General features: G+C 38.5%; 1 protein-coding gene across 1 annotated transcript; it reads right to left on the reverse strand.

The window, feature by feature from the left end:
• Window positions 1-5,314: 5,314 nt before the first annotated feature.
• parm1 (prostate androgen-regulated mucin-like protein 1) lies at window positions 5,315-14,865 on the reverse strand. The gene is made up of 4 exons (XM_032539441.1): window positions 14,766-14,865; window positions 11,431-11,943; window positions 6,749-6,827; window positions 5,315-5,756 (listed from the first exon to the last, which is right to left on the reverse strand). Exons 1-4 carry the CDS (start codon window positions 14,797-14,799, stop codon window positions 5,675-5,677), a joined length of 708 nt encoding a protein of 235 aa, XP_032395332.1. The 5' UTR covers window positions 14,800-14,865; the 3' UTR covers window positions 5,315-5,674.
• Window positions 14,866-15,326: the final 461 nt, after the last annotated feature.

Here is a 15,326-nt window from a genome sequence, read left to right on the forward strand (position 1 = left end):
TACTGGTATCATAAATTTCATAGTCAATAGTAAAGCCCGACTGATTTTTAAGGCTAATACGACACACACTCAGAGGACTTTCTATTCCTCTTAGCTGTCCTCTGTGTGTCACAAACCCTGGTGATTAGTGACATCTACTGGTAGTAGAACAAGTCATGTGCAACCTACAGTAACTACAACTTCAGAGGGCTTACAAATTATCAAAACACCTCACATTATCTTAATTAAAGTGGAAAGAGGACCTGTGTGTTCCAAATGCTGATTTCTGGATCCAAACATAACCCTTTTGGAATGAGTAGCAGTACTCAAATTTAACTCATATAAAAAAGAACTACACAGGATGCCTTTCAGTAAATACTGGATGTGCTTATAGTGCACTTTCAACACCATAGTTGACCATTTGTACCTCATTTTGTTATGCCAGCCCATACGTCACTTTTTCAGTAAATTCCAATTAATGATCTTCTATGACCCCAGACTAGATATCAATAATAAACCACTGCAACATTAGAAATGTGCCAAGATAAATAAGTCTCAAATACAGGTTTTACAAGTGGTACTAAAGAGGAACAATGTTTAGGCAGTTCTGTGTATGACCATACACACCAAACAGTTCTGCATTGCTGTGGTATTTTATGTGTTTCATATAGGTTTAGGTGAAGTTTTAGTTTATTAAAAAGAATCCCCAAAAGTATTTTGCAGTTCTGCCTTTGCATCCCATCACTACTGATATTTGGTTGAATTGTAAATCAATTGGACAGGCATGAGGTCAAAAGCTAAAATAAGTTTACGTTACAGCTGTTCTCACTGTGTCTCCAAAATCTCATGGTCATCAGGTTAAGAAATGTCTTCAGACACAACAACAGCTTATAATTCCAAAGTTTAAATTGAGAAGAAGCCAAAAGCAGTTAAGGTTTGTCTCAGTGAGGCAGAAAGTGAAACCTGCAACCGTTTATTCCAAGTAAATGAAACGGCAATGGTTTCCGTTCTGTTAGAAGACCTGTGTGTGTGTGTGTGTGTGTGTGTGTGTGGTTTTGCATGTATTACACTAGAGATAAGATTTATAGCCCTTGGCACATTATACCTGTATGGTTCAGGTTTCCAATTGTAATGGCTACACTTTTCAGATTGTATTACTCTCTAGCTGCTAGCATGGCTGTAGACTATTGGTATTGTTCAAACTACATGAAATGAAATGTATGAACTATATACAGTATGAGTCAAACATTTGCAAACATTTTCTCATTCAGTGGAATGGGAAAGCGTGGCCAAACATTTGACTGGTACTGTATGTGCCTGTGCAGAAAACAGGAGCTGGCTCTCTACTATACCTCTAAATGGCTCAATGTTTTTTTTTTGCCTTCAACGTCGCCTTCCAGGCCGCTAACACTAACCTTAACCCTAAACATAACCATTGCCTGGAAGAAGACGTTGAGGGCTAAAAACATCAAACACCATCTGAAAACTCATATTGAGATAATATGATTGTTATCTGCTGTAGGGTGTCCCCCAGGGTTTGGTGCTTGGTCCTCTTCTTTTCACCCTCCACACGCTCCACGTTGGCAACATCAAAGGCCTTCATGGCCTCATTACATTCACTGCTGCGGCGATGACGTCCATCTCTAAATCTCAACAAAGTCCCATGCCACTCACTGAAAATAAATCATGGATGCAAGCTCTTATTATTATAAATCAGACATGATCACCATTGGTCGCAGATCGCTCACCCTCACAACTTGTACTTCACAATCAACTCTACTCTCCACACACCTGCAACCTTAGTTATTTTTACCAGCATCCTCTCCAACGCCACGCCAAACAAATCCCCAGGGGTCTTATTTATAAAGCTGTTTGTAGGGTCCTTACTAAAAGTGTACGTACGCTCAAAAAGGTAAATATTCAGATTAATAATCTATACATCTATAAGCAATGTCCCTTAGATAATTAAATAAAAAAGAAATCACTTTCATCACATCACACCTTTAGAACTGCTTTTTAATGGATTAGTATTGTGCAAAGCACTACGTAAATAAAATGTATAATTATAGTTTTTTTCATTTAAATGGTCTATTCTTGATATTGTCATCCAATTTGTTTAAGTACTAGTGTTACAGTAACAAATGTTGAATCTCCGCAGCATGTAAGCCACCTTTCTGTTACTTAGACTGCATGTTGTCAGACTGTGGTTTCAAACAGTTGCTCAGTTGTGAGCGAGTGAAGAACGAGAGAGGAAAAGGCTTCTTCCTGTTTCACAAAGTCTGACACTGTCTGTAAAATGAGGGCAGTGAATGAACTCAAGAAAAACCATCAGATTACTCACCTGACTTCACACATTCTGCAGTATTTTCAATATTTGTTTTCCTGCTACTACTCCAGTGTCTTATCCAGATGAAAATACAACTCAAAGAGAATTTGCAGTGGGACTGAATTGACTCTTCATATAATCCCAGTTTGTTGACACATAAGTGCACTCTAGAGTAAATATCCTGAACAAAGGTCATTTCTGTCAATGATATTAACAGTGATAGACCGTGACTCATTATTGGACTGTGCAGTTCAAGGCCTTGAGCAATATATCATTTTGAATTCTGCTGTCCAGATGTGTGTAATGTAAAAAAAAAAAAGGTCACACCCTTCCCTCATGGTAATTATAAAGAAACACACACACACACACACACACACACACTCACTCTGCTGGAGTATTTAAGGTCTGATAATAACAGTGCGTCACAGAAATCTGCACCCTCTGTTATTACTGCTGCTGCCCACAGCGCAAGAACAGAAAATTCTAACACAGTGAATGAAACAAGGAACATGAAAATCCATTGGCAGACTACTGCCACACGGTCTTATATTAACAATAAAAAGTCTAAAAGCCACAGAACAGTGACAGTTCCTAATTTTGCCTGAACAGGAAGCAAACCTGACAATAAAAAGCATTAGACTGTAACGCAGGTTAGGGAAGATGTTAAGCACTCTATGAATCTCATGTTACAGTGCAGTATTTCAGTAACAGGAAGGCCTCAATGTGGTGGCCAAAACATAACAATGAATGGATGTTTCGCTTTAGTAGTTGTAGTAGCTTTTAATCTTTCCACACTGGAGTTGACAATTTTAGATGGAGATAAAGAGAGAAGATTGGAGGTTAGAAAAATAACACAAGAAAGAAGTAGAGAGGGAGGAGAGCGTGGGCGGGAGAGGAGGATTACATGGGATGTGAAAAATCAGAAGAATGGTAGCAGCTCAAAAGGGAGGGCAGTGCTGACAGGACAGTTATTAAAGCTTCTACTAATAAATGCTGTGCCGCCCATTGAGGAGCAAAGACGAAGACATCTTGTTGAACCTTGGCATCCATGCGTGTTTTCACACGCTGTGTCGTCATGTCACTTTAATTGTTTTACATGTTTCAAAAGCTATCATGCTTTTGTATTAAGATAGCTACAGATGTTATTCTGGTGTATTCTGAGGTGAAAGATGAGAATCTTTCCTGTCCTCTGCCTGCAGTTTTACCATCCCAAGTTTATTTTTCACGACACAATTTGAAATTTGACAAATCCATTTCATTTGGCCAACCTGATCTCACCAAATTCTGTGAAATGAACATGGCCCATTAATTTTAAAATCTTTGGCAGTTTCATGGAATCGCCTAAAATTCTATGATGGGCCAACGGAAGAATTCTGTGAAATGAGCACGTCCCCTTAAGTTAAGGATAAGGTTGTGGGTGGACGGGACAACAACAGGTGGTGTTTAGGAAAAGAATAACGGGACGGCTGTAAACGGTGGACGCGTTGGGTTCAGGAAAAGAAGAACGGGTTGGGTTTGGGAAAAGAAGAACGGGTTGGGTTTAGGAGAAGAAGAATGGGTTGGTCTGCAACCAATTACATGAAAATCAAAGTTGTAAATGTCAACCTCATGGGCAAGGGAGGAACACCAAAATCTGTAGGATTCATCCTCTGGGGACCATGAATGTCTGTATTACACGTAATGGCAATACCTTCAGTAGTTATTAAGATATAGATAATTGGTTAGTTATTAGATATAAGTCTGGACCAAAGTGTTGGACCAACAGAATACAAATGGGTGTGTGTTCTTGTATTTGTCATGCCATTATCATTGAGTTTCCTCTGAACAACCCTCACAGGGACTCACATTATCACTTTTATTGCACAAAAATTTGAATACAATCAGATTACTCAATGAAATGTTACGGTATTCTTCACCTAAATGCAAAGAAACATTATCAAATGAAATAATGGAGTGAAAATTACAATCAGAAGTGCAGTCTGGCGGAGCTGCTCAGCAAAGCAAAATCACACAGACACATGAAAACACAACACATAAAATAAAAAATAAAGTTTATCAAGAATGGGAGGGACACAATCCCCTGCCCCACGCTGCATTAAGGTCACATGTAATGTGACTTCAATTATGTCCTGTTCTCCATTTTAAAATGATTGCTGTGCTATTTGGCTCCTCCACAGAGAGGTCAAAGGTCAGCGGCACATGGAGCAGGAGGGGATTCAGTGTTTTGCTCAAAGACACTTCAGAAGGATGAATACCAGGGGCTTGAACCAGGGATTGTTCTTTTAACGGCCAGTCTCCCTCTCTACTTCTGCACCATTAAGTTTATTAAAAAAGAAAGAAAACAAGACCACTTCATTTGAAAATGAATGAAGGAAATCTCAGATATTTGCCTCAATTTAGTCCCCTGTCTGGGTCGTCATAGCTACTGACGCTAACGATGCCCCTTTGTGTTTCATGAAACGTTTCGACTCTCCAGATTCTAGGCGACATTTAGAAACGCTTGCTTTTTGCTCTTTTACGCTCAAAAAGGTCCATATAACACACGGTCTTGTGTTTTTTTTCTTTCTAAATGCATTTCTATTCTCCTCAATCTTATTTCCAAACTCAATAAAAGTGTCTCTCCATTCTCTCCATTTTCCATTTCTGTTTTCCTCTCAATACAAATGGCTCTCAATCCAAACTACTTTGTCTCCCCCTCCTCTACGGAATCGTTGATATTTAACATTTAGCTTCTGTTGGGCAGAAATCAAAATATGTATTATATATTATGATTTCTGCCTTGGAAAAAAGTATCTAAGGATAGAAGAAACATTTATGTCAAGGCTTCTGCCGATTATTTGAACTGTCTGTTCTTGTCTAAATTCAAGCCTTTCCCTTTTACTTCATTACTCATTCTTTTTTTCCATTTTTGCTTTAAAACAGTAAAACCTTGTCACTGTCAGATGTTCGTCATTTATTACCACTACTAAATACTGCCTTTCATCACACCATCCTTTTTACAATATGTACTTTTTTTAATCCACACCTTTTTCCTTTTTACAAATATGCTGTGAGATACATGATAACCCTGATGAACACTCTGTGATTTCACCTTTCACTTTTGGTCCTATAATTCTGTGCTGTATCTTTGCAGCCAAAGCAATTTAAAAAGTTACCTGAGTAAAAACTGCAACTTTGTGTCCTTCTCTGTTAACTACAAAAAATGAGGATACTTGAACAAAGTCCCATTTGTCACATTTGTTTTGTATTTTTCAATCGCATGATCACTATTGACACACTATGTTCAGAATCTGATCGGAGGACCACCTCCTCTCCCCAAACTTTGGTTTTGGAGGGTCTCTTCCCAAGCCGGAGGTCTAGAGTTAAGATTCAAGGGTCATACATTGGGTTGGCGAAGTTTCCAAAATTGGTGCGTTCATTGTTCTCCAGGAGAGGGCCGTAGGATCTGTGTCTGGAATGGAGAGGAAGAAAATAAGAGTGAGAAAGGAAGTTGAGTGGAGAAAAAGGAAAGAAATTTGACAGGGAATCATTCCAGTATATTCCCTAACAAAGACAGACAATAATACAGTAGTAGTAGTAGTAGTAGTAGTAGTAGTAGTAGTAGTAGTAGTAGTAGTAGAGTAATCTTACAATGGATAATGGGAAACTAGGATACCAAAATAACTGCTCTTTTGGCTATAAAAACACTTTAAAGCTGATCTGAAGGTTGAAATAATCCCATTGGTTGAATTGAATTTGGTCAGTGAACAGGTTTCAGTGTTCTACATTCGTAAGAATAGTCCCTATGAAACCTGTTCACAGCGGGGATCGGTTCGTGGAAAAATAATGTCCACAAAAGATTATTTTTGGGGGATTGTTTCCCTTATTTCGGAATGACAGTGGATAGACCGGAGAGAGATGGGGGCCGCGAGTCGGGTTTGAGCCTGGGCCTCATCCTACATGGAGCGCACGCTCTTACTTGGTGAGCTAGATGTCGTCCCAATCATGATGCTTTTCAAGCTTTAAATGTAATGCTATGAGCTTTGCTAATCAAATTCCATTCATCTTCATTGTGGAGGCAAAAATATACCGCAAATTCAAATTATACAGTAAATCATTGTAAATGAAATGTTAATACCCACAATACAATATTTATTACAGTACTTAACCGGAAAAGACAACTATCTTATTTTACTGGGTATTTTGTGGTAAGTAACTGTAGAAATAACAGCAAAGTCTAACAGTGCAGAGAGAGAAAAACGTGATTTGGGTGAACTCTGCTTTTAAAGAATTGGGCCAAAAGTCAGTGGCTAAGAGCAGGGACATGTTTGTATTTGCTGTTTTGCAATAGGTTCAATATGAATAAAATCTACTTTTCCCCATACAGTGGAATGACTTGAGTTTGAGTACATGAACAGTAGCATGTGAGTGCTTTGTAGGAGATTTGTTTGAGTTTGAACTCACCGGATCCTGTAGTAGTACAGCCCAACAAACACTAGGAGGACGATAACGATGAACGCACACATAATGACTGCAATACTTCCTGGAGAGAGGGAGAGAGAGGGAGAGAGAGAGAGAAAGAGAGAGAGACAATAAGTCGGATATATCTATTGTCTTTAACTCTTGCATTGTCTTCCTCAAATGAAAAACCTTTTATCAACATTTCGGTTGTCTTTTTCGCCCCTTTTGTGTCTTTCCCCCAATGTTTTTGTCACTTTTTCAACATTTGTCAACTTGTTCTGAGCCTTGTGAAATTTTAAATTTAACTAACCCTAACACTTCATAACTTAAACTTCAGCTTGCTTCATCAGTGCTGTGCAAGTTCCATGGAAACCGAACATCTCTTATTCACTACACATTACTCACTGAAAGAGTAATTGCATTACTTTACTAATTACTCATCAGTAAAAGTAGTGCATTGCATTACTTTTGTTACTCTGCACAGCTCTGTCAAAGCTGCCTTTTCCTGGCCTTTAATTGACAGGAACACGGGGGGGGGGGGTTCAGACAAGCACTCAGCCTACATGGGGTGCACACTCTATTGAGTGAACTAGAGTTTGCCCCCAAAAGTGCCGGAATCCCTCTATGTGATCCTGTTTGCCATTTAAAATAAAGTTAGTGTGTTTCTTAAATGTATTGCTACTTCTTTTTATTATTAAAAGAAGTAAAATAGGTATTTAGGGAAATATCAGAAGAGTTATTTTTGGTGTCAGTCGGCAAGAGGGGCGTGTCCCTTTCCCCTTTCTGTGTTTGATTAACAGCTGCTGGCAGGCTGCCAGACTGCCGGTCTTACACGTGGGGAATGTAAGACAAACAACAGTAAAACAAAAGTAAAAATGTCATGGCCACACCAGTATGATACTGTAATGTGAATGTAGGCCTATACATCACATTATATTTTACATTCCACTTCAAACCACAACTTCATGGTCGCGCTGGATGAAAAGTCACGGGATCACCCAAGTCATTGGGATTGATTGTCTGGAAACCATGAATATCTGAATAATGGTCACACTAGGACAGCACTCCAATTTGCCACACAAAGGACGTTGCGAGCATCGCCCTTCCTCGGCGTGTGCATGTGTGAGCGTAAATACAAGCTCCACAAAAAGCCCATTGTAGCTTGTTGCACGCTGCCGAGTCCCAACAGCAGCGATCTTGCTTAATACTGGACAAATGTTAAAGGTTGTTGGTCCTTAAAAGTAAAGTAAAAATATCTGCTGCCAGGGGCCAGATAAAAGCTAAAAGTAAAAATATCTTTGATATTTTCATTCTGTCAGGGACAGAACTGAGTTAGTGTACCTGGGGTACACTGTTGGAAAAGTGCACGAAAAAATCTGCTGCCAGGGGCCAGATAAAAGCTAAAAGTAAAAATATTGATATTTTCCTTCTGTCAGGGACAGAACTGAGTGACATAATTTCCCCAAGCGGGGAACAGTAGATGTGTTAAATTTCTTATGCTGCACTGTAACTTTTATTCTTGTTTTATGTGTCCTAATGTTTCTATTTTATTTTAAACTGTCTATTCATGTGTTTTAACTTTAAATTTCTTATGCTGCACTGTAACTTTTATTCTTGTGTTTTATGTGTCTATTTTGTTTGTACTTGTGTTTTATCTGTTTAACTGATTGTGTGTAAAGCACTTTGAATTGCCCTGTTGCTGAAATACAAATAAAGCTGCCTTGCCTTGCCTTCCCATCAGTCAATTAGACACAAAAACGTAAGAAAAATAGGGTGCGGGTTGAAAAAAAAAAAAAAGTAGTTACCCTTTTACACAGAATAATCTGAGAGACAGTCATTGGAAACTATGTAGTAAAGGGCAGGCCCTTTCAAAAAATACCTGGCATGTGATTGGATGAACCATCGGTCTATTACGAACGCCATTGTTGTTTTTGGATGAACACAGTCGCAGGCGTAACCCAGTGACGGCCAAATGAAGCGTCGTGAACCAGTGTCTTTATTTTCCGAGCCCACTAGAGGGCGCTCTTGGTTTTAAGAGAAAGGCCTAAGGCGTTGCAATTTAGTGTATTCTCAACCCATTGTTGAACAAAGAGCGCCATCTAGTGGGCTCAGAAATCACAGACACTGGTTCATGAAGCTTCATTTGGCCATCACTACCACAAACCATGCCCATAGCAGCCAGGAGCTCCTCGCCAATTTTGTAATGCCAGCTGTGTGGCAATAAACTTTCAAATTGGAGTAGTAGCCTTATTTATCTTTATCCACTTTTATGATCCAGCATATGATATTATGAGGTTTTAAGTGTTGTCACCGATTAAACACACCTTGGTCTGACCCAAACAGTATGTGGCGGGTCTCAACTGTGTCATACTTTTGAGTTTAATCTCTGTGGGTCAGGTAAAATGTGACGGCCACTTTTCCTCACAATGTACCATGGCCTTAAGATTCCTTTTCCAACAGACCAAGCTGACCTTTGAGCTTATTTATTAATTCGTAATCTCCTTGCAGGAAATTAGACCAAGTACATGGCTGAAGGTCGATTTGTACATATCAATATTCAAGTTGTCATGGAACAAAGCTGGCTGATGTTTGAACTCCTTTGGCATTAGGTCGGTGGAGGGATTTCTTAGCAGAGTAGTCAGTGGTTAAACAGAGTTGTGAATGATAGAACTGGCAGACAGCCTTTTCTCATCAAACATGTTCGCTTTCACTCATTCAACTAGTAAAGACACTGCTGTGTAAACAAGGAAGTGCGAGAGTAAAGTGTTCACATATTAACCACAGATCGACAGAGTGCTAAAGGAGGTGAAAGATAAGGTGGATCTAATAATCCTGATGCATGATCTCTGCATGTGTCCATATGACATTAAATCAGAGAGGTGTGATTACCATAACTCCTTACCCTAATGCAACTTCTGTTGCTATATTCACATTGATTCATAGTTTAGAAAGCTGTTTTTGCAGTTATAGCACCAACATGAATGTGGCCTATGAAAACTCCTGGACGATTTGGGGTCCAAGCAATTCTTCTTTTATTCCAAGTCCTTTTAGTCCAACAAGTCCTTTAAACCATATGATCAGCTGGTTGATTTGTTCCTACCCAAATGAGCATTATATGAGCTCACATCTAAACCACAAAACGTCGGAAGTGGTTTTGAACTCACAGTTTGTCTTTAATGTTGTGAAATGGTCCCAGTTTGGTTATGTTTAGGCAACTAAACTCCTTTAGTTAACTCTTGTGTTGTCCTCCCGGGTCCAAAACGGACAAAGATTTGACATTTTCATGTCCCTTTTTCAGACTTTTTTTTTTTAGTTTTCACTAACACCACCTTCCTACCACTGTAGTTTTACATTACTTTTTGGAAACATGGTCAATAACCCTCCTTTCTATAGAAGTATACCTAATATTTGAATTAAGAAATTATGAATTATTTTGACTAATAGTTAAGATCCGAGGAATGAAAGTGGTTTGATTGTATTTGCAAAGAGCGTTGAAAGGAATCCAATCCATATTTTGTGGTAATTTGGTTAAAAAGAAACTCATATCTCAGATATAGATATTTTTTTAAAGGCGTCAAATTTGACCCGAGGAGAACAGGAGGGTTAAGTTTAGAAAAAGATTATGTTAATTCAAATCAAACGTTACTTTAATTCAAGCACGTGATACTGAACGTTCTAAAATTCATCAAGGTAAAGGGACAGCTCACCAGTGTTTGTCCTCTGCTTTAAGTCACGCCGTCCTACTTTACAGTCTAAAGGTCTGAAAACAACAACATTCCTTATCGACTGGGATATTCCATCCCCAACATGGCTTCTCTATGTCACTTTTAAACCTGTGTTAAAAATTGTATTTTTATTTTTCTGATTGAAAAATGCTTTTGTTTTGAGGCAAAAACAAAATTAATATTTTTCCACATGAATGATTGCAATTAGATCCACAAAAGCACACATTGCACTCCAAATTATTTGGCTGAATTTTTGCTGATATGCTGTGGTGTTATGATATTACAGTAACATATCTTTTGTGAACAGGACCTTCATTCTTTGCAAATAAACCCCTTGGTCTTGTTCCTATAGAATTTTTTTTAAATAAAAAGATTAAACTTGTAAAAGAGGGCCATCATTTAGACCATGACAATCTAAAAAAGAGATGCACGGACCCCCTACTATATACATTGTATGAAATTGAGTTTCATATTAATCTTGACTTCCAGTATAATGCAGGCTGCCTAGAGCCTCTAGATATCTTATTATGGTGCACACCATACTAACCTGCTACAATATTTGTTGATATCTTCATATATTTATACATCACATTTTAATTAATTGAAATGTGGCACAGTGAATCCTTAAGCTCAACTGTATATGTGGATGGCTGCCTTACCTATAGGCCAGTAAGCCATCAATGTTGTGTACATTACAAAAATATGCTAATCTTATTAATATATTTGATTCATATAAACGTAGATTTTCAGATATATTTTTTATTGTTATGTTTTAGATACCAATCTATAGTTCGGTAATAGGAACCCTAGACCCCCTGTTGAAGATCTCTGAACTAGAGTGTAAAATATAGATTGCATGAGTAAATTGATGTGTATTGAGCTGTCACAAGAGATAATTATTTTATATACTGTTTGTGAGATGTGAAAAACAAACCAAAGACGTTTTGTGTCGCTGCGTACCTGAGCTCAGAGCATGGGACTCGTGTCCTCCTGAAGCGGACATGGTAGAGGTTTGTGTTACAGAAGTTGTCGTGTCTGGAGTGTTGTTTTTCTCAGTGGTAGCTGAAGTTGGGGTGGCAGCCGTGTGATTGGTGGACGGAGCTGCGCTGGTGGAATTGACACTGGTAACATTAGCAGTTGTCACTGCTGCCGTATGATTGGTGGACGGAGCTGCACTGGTGGAATTGACACTGGTGACATAAGCAGTTGTCACTGCAGCCGTATGATTGGTGGACGGAGCTGCACTGGTGGAATTGACACTGGTGACATAAGCAGTTGTTGCTGTAGCTGTATCGTTGGTGGAAGGAGTTGTATCGGTGGGATTCACATTGCTGATAGCAGGTGGAGTAGTTGATTTCACAGTTGTAGGCTGGGAGCTGATGGTGGTCATGGAGTTCTGTGTAGTTGTTTGAGGGAGATCTGTTGTTGAGGGAGTTGATGAAGATGATGTTTGTGCAATGCACAAGAGCAGACCTGCAATTCAAAAGATGTTGTTTTAAAAGCACACTCCTGCAGCAATGTGTTACCCATATTAAAGCGTATAACAGCGATTCTTTTTGTTGTTATGGTCCCCATAGGCTGGACCTACCGAAGTACATTTCCAGTATAATTGGCCCTCACCTTCCGCTCTCTGTATGTTGCTGTTCTCAAACTTTGTTCGCATCGGGAAGCAGCAACAAACCTTGAGCTAGCCAGCTACGTGCTAAAAATGGCAATGAAGAAATAATTTGGATCGTGCATTACGGTAAGCTGCTTTGCTCTTTTGGGGAATGAGTGTAAAGATTTACAAAGAATAAATGTAAGGTATTTATTATCTAACTGGGGGACCGATTGGTGGGGATTGCTGTGGACAAAGTACACATACACTTTTAAGAGCAAATTATCCAGCTTATTTAAATAGCTCATGTTACTGTGTTGTGTGAATAGTCAACTTCATTATATGTGATGCTAGCTAGCTTCAAGGCAAGAACAAACCAGGTTGGGATAGCAACCGGTTGGCGGGATGTAAAACCCAAGGAGCAGAGGCCGTTATTATTATTAATGCATATGCTTTTGGAATAAAATCTTAAGAAATTACATATAGGCGTAATGTTCTAACCCATTCTCAATCCCAACTCATCCAATAATGGCTGTTGGTCTTGAAATTTGAAACCCCATCCACGATCTTTCCCTTACCCTAACTCAGTGGTTTTACCCTGCATGTTGAAGAATTATGCCAAATCAACCTCGACCCAGCGCATCAAAAAGTGACGCAAAGGGTCAAAGGGGTACCCAGAGTGTCAAATATTAGAGCAGATGGGATTAGACTGTAAATAGTTGAAAGCCCCTTGCTTCTGACTGAGTTCTTTTGAAAAGACTTAGCTATTTAGGCTTTAATTTAAACAAGGGTTTCAATCTCATATTATGTACCTACTTTATGTTTTCCTCTGTATTTTTATCTTTTATTTAGTGTTTTTCACATTATTGTGAAGCACGTTCAGATTTTTATCTGTAAAAGTGCCACATAAATCAACTTTACTTACTTACTTAAAGGAGACTTTTTTGCGTCGGTCACTAACGTCAAAGGCACCTGACCTAGTGTTGGATTTTGACGCGCTTGGAGTGAGACTGTGTAGATGTTCCGGTTTCCAAATACTTTTGAACATGTAGCATACATACAGGATGATCATGTTTAAAGTACTTGGTTAAAAGCAAACACACTATACATTTTTTTTATTTCAATCTTCTTTTATTGTAAATAAATCATATGAAAAGACAAAAAACTGATCTTGGTGGAATTAATACTCACTAGAACACTAAATGTGTATTAATCCACTGCTGAAAATAGTTCCCAACAAAGGCACTATTTCCCTGTTTAAGTACTATATGTTCAAAACTACAGTGACCAGTAGTTGTAGGTTATTATTGAGCCTTTAAAAAAAATCTAGCTATATATTTCTAAACTGTAGAGATTTATTTAATAGATCTTAAATAGATTCCAATGGGCTTGGGGCTGGTTGTCAGATATGACTACTCTGGGTTGTCACTGGTGTTTTGGATAGTCTTTTAGAGAGCTCAGAGAGAGACACAAAACAATTCTACTGGAGATGACTAATAAAGTGGTTGTTTTTTTCATCATCCTGTGACAGAATGTCAGAAATAACTGGAACTGATTGCACATTATCCTGTGACGTAGGACCTCCATTAACACCGACAGGTTTGGAAACAGCACAGTGTTTTCTAGTGTGCCATCTACACAAATCAGTTTAATGATCACACAGTTAGTAAGAGCGGAAGATCCCACTGTACTTTTTCAACATTTTGGAGCTTGGTACCAAAACGTTACACAACAAAGAAGCATTGGGGTGGGTAATGTCAACCCTCACCAGGGATAGTCGGCTTGAGATTTTCAAAAAGAATCTCTTGAAAATGAACGTGTTACACTGATAATTCCCAACCATTGGAAGAAAAAGCTTCTTGCTGATGCTGATGCCTAAAACGTGAAAAACGTCTTGAAAAAAGCGCGTCTTAGGTAAACAGGAAATTGTCTCACCCAACCAGCAACTTCAACGAAATTTGGAGACATTTTGAACAACTCCAAGAGTTTAGAGCTACATCATATAGTAAGAGGTACAATTGTTTTTCAATGGAGCCTGAATATTAATCAGAATTCACACAGTAGTAGAGGTGGCTTGTCAACTTTCAATTTCTGCTTTCCATCCACCTCGCTCAGCCAGCATTTTCTTCAATTTAGTGAACTTTTTAGTACTGTGTACAAGTAATGTACTTAAGTGCAAATTTCGGGTACTTGCACTTTACTTGAGTCTTTTCTTTTCATGCCACTTTCTACTCACTACATTTCAGAAAGAAACATTGTACTTTTTAATCCACTACATTAATCTGACAGCGTTAACTACTAGGTACTTTATAATTAAGATGTTTTTATATAAATGCTTAACAACATAATGGCCTACTTGTACAGCTGAAATGATATGAAGATTAAACACTTAGTTGATTGACAGAGCTGTTTCCAGTTTTTATAATGTGAGGATTTTTTTGCATACATGTACTTTTAATACTTTAAGTACATTTTCCTCACGATACTTACATACTTTCATTTAAGTTCAATTTTCAATACATGTATTAATACTTTTACTTAAGTAAAGGATCTGAACACTTCTTCCACCACTGCTCTTCACACTCTGACTTGCTCAAGACATTGACACATCTTCCACATAGAAATACAAAGAGACAATTTGGACTTTAAGGAAATTCAACACATCAAGTAGCATGCATTGGTGTCGGAGTCCACTTACATGTTATCAGAGTTTGCTGGCTGACCCTCATCATTGTGTTCTGTTCACTGTGTACACCTCCCAACCCTTGTGTGACTGCGGCTCCGTGCTCCCTGTGGCCCGCTGTAGTGTGTGTGCCCGCGGAAGTGACTGATTTTAAGAGCGTGGGGGCGAGGCTACATGATGACAGAGTCACTTTGAAAACCTCCCAGAGCAGCCTGATTATGGTGTCAATGATTATTAATAAACCGTATACCACAGGAAGTTGAATTAGAGGTAACAACCTTTACTGGTTATATATTCTTAAAAGAGCTTGACATAAATTCTGTGATGTATAGTACCAGTGAGCCTATTGTACGTGATAGTATACAATAAGGTATCACTAATATTCGTGTGTGTGTGTTCTTTTCCTTGCGGGAGTTATCCCAAAAGGATTAATAAAGAGCATAAGTCTAAGTATGTGCTTAGAATTAACTATTATACTACTAGTGAGTACTTGGTGTTCTCCACCTTTCCCCACTCCCTCACAACTCTAATATTTCCAAGACATCCCTGTTGTTTTTTTAAGTAGTATCTCCAAAA

This window comes from Etheostoma spectabile, chromosome 16, assembly GCF_008692095.1.
Source record: "Etheostoma spectabile isolate EspeVRDwgs_2016 chromosome 16, UIUC_Espe_1.0, whole genome shotgun sequence".
NCBI lineage: Eukaryota > Metazoa > Chordata > Actinopteri > Perciformes > Percidae > Etheostoma > Etheostoma spectabile.